At 39.5% G+C, this 6,566-nt stretch overlaps 1 protein-coding gene across 1 annotated transcript; it reads left to right on the top strand.

Moving 5' to 3' along the window:
- On the top strand, window positions 1-5,761 carry LOC124861595 (insulin receptor substrate 2-B-like). The gene is made up of 6 exons (XM_047355456.1): window positions 1-158; window positions 1,224-1,722; window positions 1,940-2,186; window positions 2,895-3,144; window positions 3,224-3,749; window positions 5,087-5,761. The coding sequence occupies exons 2-6, from the start codon at window positions 1,247-1,249 to the stop codon at window positions 5,433-5,435; spliced, it is 1,848 nt and encodes a 615-aa protein (XP_047211412.1). The 5' UTR covers window positions 1-158; window positions 1,224-1,246; the 3' UTR covers window positions 5,436-5,761.
- Window positions 5,762-6,566: the final 805 nt, after the last annotated feature.

Genomic DNA, 6,566 nt, shown 5'->3' with positions numbered 1-6,566 from the left:
TGAACGCCACATTGATTGGCACCTGTTGCACCTCTTGAGACACAAACTGGATAGTTCCTGAACTCTAGTTTTGGGAATCATTTGCTGCTTGAATTTTTACGGTCTTTGTGACACAGTTTGGAGTTTTCAGATGTAATGTTGACGTCTGCTACTTTCAGGTAAGTTTTTATTCAGATAAATATGTTGTGACGGGAAAAACGCTCCGTTGCTGCTTTGTGTTTTTAGCAAGTACATTGAGACAAGTAAAAAGTATTTTGTTCCCTTGAAATTTATATGGCAATTATAAGCCTATCACCAAAGCCACCATGTAAACACATTGTGGTTAGTTTTTAAAATTCCTGTCAGAAGTTATAATTACAAAAAAAAAAAACAATATACCTTAATTTACCCTATTTATTTTATTTTCTGACAGGAACGATTGCAGCAATTTACACTAATTAGGCATAACATTATGATCACCACCAGGTGAAGTAAATATCCCTTAAAAGAGATCGGAGGGACATTCTGTTATACAAAAACAGTCACGTTTGTTCCTAATAATAAAAAATGTCCAATTGAAAATCATTAAAATTCCCATGTTTATCTTGAAATAAGCTTTTGCTTTTTTATATTAAGGTTCCTTTTTGGATACTAGGTATAAACCTTTATTTATATTTACATGCTGGATGACACTACTTCTCCATATTCCATACAGAACCAGAACTTCTCTACATGCAGCCTTCATGGCCTTAAATTTGTATTTCCCTCAAAATATCTAACACTGTCCATAGAAAAAGAAATGAATTAAAACCTATGCTAAAGCAAATTGTTACCCATTGCAGCATCTAAAAAAAAAATAAAAAAGGCAATGACATACTACCTAAAGTGTATTTCATAGAAAATATTACAAAAAATAGTTTTTACACTTTTTACTAAAGTCGAGCTATCAAAACATATTTCTTTTAAAGGAGTAAAATCCTGAAAAATAATTCATTTTTATATGAATATTTAAGTCAAAGTAGTTTTAAGAGACAGGATTAATGTTTTTTTCTTACAAAGCCTAAATAATGCATCAAAACCAGGATTGCTACCATTACTGACAATATGATTTAAAAGAATGTCCTGATTGGCTGACCTTTTTTACCAATAAACTAAAAATAACAAGTAACCTTGAACTGTCTTTTTTTTTTTTACTCTGTTGTGAAACGTTATCTTTATTATCTGCCGTTTTATTCATGTTGCAGATTTGAAACATAAAAACAACAGTATGGCAGAAGGACATGCTGGTTTTGCTATAAGTGGAGTTGTAGAGCTTTCATCCACCCCTCGGTCATCCCACCGCTGCCGCTACACTCACCCTGGTGAACTTTCTTTGCAATTTCATCTGAGGAATTGTCACACAGAGCAGGATGAAGATGAGGACTCCATGGACTGTGACCCCAGCATGCAGTCAGGCGAGCCGCCTTCAACTTGCTTCTATGAGGAGCTGTTCTGCACCAGTCAGACCCCCATGCCACTGGTCCCCCTAACCGGGTCCTTAATGGCTTCCTCGGGGCCGCAGAGCGACGTGGTGAAAGAAGGTTATCTAGTTAAGCTGGAGCGGAGCCACAGAAGATATTTTGTCCTGAGAACGGGAAGTCACACTGGTCCGAGCAGACTGGAGTGGTACAAGACCCAGGAGAAGTTCACAGCAATGGAGAAGTCTTCTGGGAAGGCGTCTCTGTTTGGAACCAGCAAGCAAGGGTTGGTGGGAAAAAAATTCAACTAATTAACTTAGAAGATAAAGCTTACCACACACAGTTACCACAGTGTACCAAAAACTGTCAATATTTTACTCATCATTACAAGCTTAATTTGTTTTAGTTCAGGAAATGCTTCTTAAAAACACCCTTTCCTTTTTTATTTGATGTTGAAAAGAATAGTAGTTGAAGTAAAACTGATCAGAATCGTCTTTCTAAAGGGTCATTTATCTTCGTTGCTGTCTTGCTGTGAGTCGAAGTGGCAGTTCCCGTAAAGGCCACACGGTGGCACTGTACGACAAAGATCAGACTCTGGTGCTGGTAATGGAGGAGCAGCCGCAAGAAGAATGGTATGTGGCTATAAAGAAACTAATGGAGGAAGAGCAGAAGGATGAGGAGCATGAAGAAGGGTTTGATGAAGAGGATGATGGATACTGTACTCTGCCGCCTGCAGCTTTCTTCAAAGAGGTAGGATGATATTTTTTTCCTTGAATATTGCAGATTAAAGCAGGGGTCTTACACAGTTTGGAAAAGTCTGGATTTAAGTATATTCCAGGTTTGGAAAAGTTAACCTAACATCTGTCCATCTAGCACTCTTTCAACCTATCCATCAATCCATTATTTTCCATCAGCGATTCATCTGTTATTTAGTCCATCGATCTTTGTCTATCAATCTGTTCTTCTGTCCCATCCATCATCTGTCCTCCCTTTCAGTCTATATATAACGTCTGGCCACTGTTGGAATGTATACATTTATTCTTAAGGTTTGTTTTTACACTTTAAAAATGGATTGAGAAGACTGAAAGTTTGAGTCTTCAAAAGTAAGGATTATTTACAGGAAATATGTGTAGGATCTCTGAATATTAACACTTTTTATTGGGTTCTCCTACAAAACATCTATAATAATTTTGTTCTTAGCAGTACAGTTTGTTCAGATCAATTTAAAATAAAACATAAGTGTTAAGCAAAATAATTTTTTGTCTTTTTGTTCTTTTTATTCAATCAAATAAGCTTCCCTTCATTATAAACTAACTTTTAAACAACTAAAATCCTCCAAAGAACAGATAATTTACCTTATATTTTAGAGAGATCCAAATCTTGGTCATTCTTCACCTTGTTTCAATCAAGAGAATGTCTTTTTGTACAACTAATCTTAATTTATTGCTGCATCATAAGGTTTGGCCCATCATAGTGAAGGCCAGAGGTCTGGGCTCCTCTAAACTGCTAACAGGGGAGAACCGACTCTGCCTTACAGCATCAACACTCGTCCTGGTCCGACTGGGATCCGGTAATGACTTGCCATCAGTTACGATACCTTTGCTGAGTGTTCGCCGGTTTGGACACATGGATGGCTTTTTCTTTTTGGAGCTCGGCAGGTCAGCGCCTCACGGTCCTGGAGAGATCTGGATGGAGGCAAAGAAAGAAGGTAATCGGGCATAAAAAATAAAATCTGTTTCACTTTTAAAGAAGCCTGTTTCTTCAGGTTTTCTGGTTGCCCCGTTCAGGAAACCCAGTAATGGCCCAACAGATTCACGAGGCTGTTAGGGAGACTGTACGCGCCCTTCGAGCTCTTCCAGACTTCAGCAGATCACCGACCTCCAGTCACAATCAACAGCCAGCCATTCTGGCTTCAAAACGCTGCCGACCCAAACAGAGAGACAAGCTGGCTAATGTGAGAACACTTACTCCCCTGGTTCTAGCTAGAAACCCAGAGAGCCAGACTAGTCCTGTGCAACGTCACCGAAGACCCCCAAAACTAGACGACACAAATTCTGAATCCTCTCTGAGCTTCACCTCTGCCCTGAGCCCTTCTAGACACCAGCCAGAAACCAAAAGCTGCACGATGCAGAGCTGGGAGTCTGCTGACAAGGATGAAGGGCTCGGGTACATGATCATGTCTCCTACAGTCAGCCACAGCTTATCTGAGTTATCTCAGGATGATTATGTCATCATGGAGAGTCCACAAAAACTCAACCGGCCAGGATACTTTTCCTCTTCATCATCCTCATCCCTTCAGACATCATTCAGCAGGTAAGTCAGTCATTTAGACTCATGTATAAAACGTAGAAAGCCTCAGTAAATATCTTGATTTTAAAAATGTTCTCATATCAGTGTAATCTAATTTGTCTCTCTGGAAAGGAAATTTATTGATCTGTTTTTTTATCATTAATCAAAAGACATGTATTCTGAGGAAAAAATTAGTACACCCTTCCCACTAGTGGTTAGTCTTAGCGTAGTGGTACCCCACTTCCCAGTATCTCACACTGGTCTGAGAAAAGCTTGTCCCACTCCCCACTTAAAGTTGTGGGATGTTTGAGGGGGTTCTTGCATGTGCAGCCTGTTAATGGTCACCCTGCAGCATCTCCCTAAGATCAAGATCTTGCCTTTGATTTGGTCCAGGGGTTTCCATTTCTTATCAACCACCCAATCATTGGTGGTTTACTGGTGTGTATTTGGTCATTGTCATGCAGCAGGGTCCAGTTCTGCTTCAGCTTTAATTTTTTGTGTGAAAGATGCGCTCACATTTTTCTCAAGCACCATATAGACTCGTGTGAACATTGAACATTATTCCATAAATCAATAAACCAATGAACATTATTCCATAAATCTTGGCCTTTGTCTGTTTTCTCTGGCAAACTTTAGTCTGATTATCATGAGCAAAGGTTTCGTCCTTCCACACCTCCCATGAAAGTTAAACCTTGTGCAGCCTCTTTCTCATTGTTCAGACATGCATTTTCATATAAACAGGAGTCAGAACCGGCTGCAGGTCCTAAAATAACATTACAGGGGTTTTGGAGACTTCTTTTAGCATCTTACGGTCTGTCTTTAGGGTTAACTTTCTAGGAGGACAAGACGTTTTCATGTTGGCAGTTGTTTTGAATGCCCAACACTTGCTGATTATTATCTATACAGTGGAGTAGTAGATGTCAACGTCAAGTTTTGAGACCTATTTAAATCCGTTTCCGGACTCAGAAGCTGCTACGGTTGTCTTTCTGAAGGCCTCAGACAGATCTTTCCCACCATGGTGTTCACTCTCACTTCAACTGTCAGGAGATTCAAACTAAAAGTCTGAGGTTTAAACAGGACCAACCTCCTTTAGTAACCATGTTCTAAGAACGTAAACCCTATGTGATTCACACTTGTATGATTTTAGCAGGGAATAAATTTGGGGGTGTCCTAATTTAAAACATACAGTGTAGTAGGGTGTCCTCATTTTTTATGACTGTTCCTTCCCTTTACTGACAAAAAAACCAAAGATACTACAAATAAAAATCTAAATCTTTAGATTTTTAACAGATGCTTGGCTCATCATGTAGTTGATCATTTTGAACCTAAAGTTGTTAAATACTACCTGTATGTCCTTGCAGCTCCACGTATGACAGCTTCCCTCCTCTGCATCCGTCTCGTCTTCAGACCAATGAGATCAGTCAGCCGTGCTGCCCGGGGACTCCAGAAAATATCCCGTCACAGATAAAACCCAACTGTCCTGCTCAACCACAGGTTGATGTACAGCAGGAGCAGAACTCTAAGTCTGTGCTAATTCCCCCATTTTTGTTGAGCGGATCAGGGGTCAAAAAGCCTCCACAGTCCAGTCTAAATGTTGATACAGGCCAGTCTGGTCACCCTCAACCTGTGAAACCTATCCAGTCTGCTGTCAGGAGAAACTGGCTGCCAACATGTCTTCTTTCTTGCCTTCAAACAGGGAAAAGATCTTGAGTGTCGGAGCAATTATTTGCTTATATCTCAATAAGAAGAAGTGTTTATTTAAATTGTAAGAAAAGTTGGGGTTAGATGCCCTGTAAAGTCTTTGTTCACTAAAGAGGGATCTGTTATTACCACTTAAAAGAAGAATGTGAGGATGCTACAGTGAAGGATGAAAAGAATAACTGCATCTGGTGTTTCTGCACTTAATACACTTGTACAGTGCACAAATGTTTTGAGAATCACCTGCTCAGACGTTTGGGAATTTCAGATCTTTGCATTCTTGAATTGTTTGAGTACCTTAAGGGAGAAAAAAAAATAAAGTTGCATTTTTGACTGTTTTAGGTGTCAGGGTGAATTTTGTTTCCATTGCAGGAGCTGCTTCTAACATTCAAATAAAGTGCATCTCAATTTCATAATATCATTGAGAAGTTGAATTATATCAATAATTCAGTTCAAAATTCTTTAGTTTCTCTCAAAAGATTTGTTGTCGAAGGTGTACAGCTAATAAAAAAATCCAAAATTTGTTTCTCAAAAACAAAAGATGATTTTGAGTAGAGAAATGTTCTGTTACGGCCCACATGATCATGTAGAGGACTGCTCACTTGACCATTGTCCAGTAGAAAATTGATGGATAGTAAGCTGCAAAAGATAATCGTTGAAGAAGTGGACTTTTTAAGCTGCTGTATTCAATCATATTGATGGAAAGTTGAGTAGAAGGAAAAAATTTGGTGGAAAAAGGTGCATAAGCTTCTAAAGCACAGAGCCATCACACACAGACGTATCTTGGGCATTGGCAACAAATGTATTCCTTGTATCAAACCAGTCCTGAATCAGAAATGATGTCAGAAGCATCTTTCCTTCATGGGATAACAAAGAAAATGACTTGTACTGCTGCTCAGTTGTCCAAAGTCCACTTTTCAGATAAAAGCATACTTTTAATTTCATTTTGAAATTAAAGTCCCAGAGTCTGGAGGACTACTTCTGTTGCTTACTGACGGTGAAGCTTCCAAAGACCGTTGATGTTGGTCCACTGTGTTATCCATCCATCCCTCACTTCGGGTGAGGGATGGATGGGTCGAGTCGCAAGAGCAACAGGTCTTGCAGGGAACCTCAGAGAACCCGGCGACATCCTCCAGCTCATTC

The sequence above is a fragment of the Girardinichthys multiradiatus genome, chromosome 24 (genome assembly GCF_021462225.1).
Source record: "Girardinichthys multiradiatus isolate DD_20200921_A chromosome 24, DD_fGirMul_XY1, whole genome shotgun sequence".
In the NCBI taxonomy this organism is placed as follows: Eukaryota; Metazoa; Chordata; class Actinopteri; order Cyprinodontiformes; family Goodeidae; genus Girardinichthys; species Girardinichthys multiradiatus.
The sequence above is the reverse complement of the archived record's forward strand: the minus strand, read 5'-3'. Positions and strand labels throughout refer to the sequence as shown.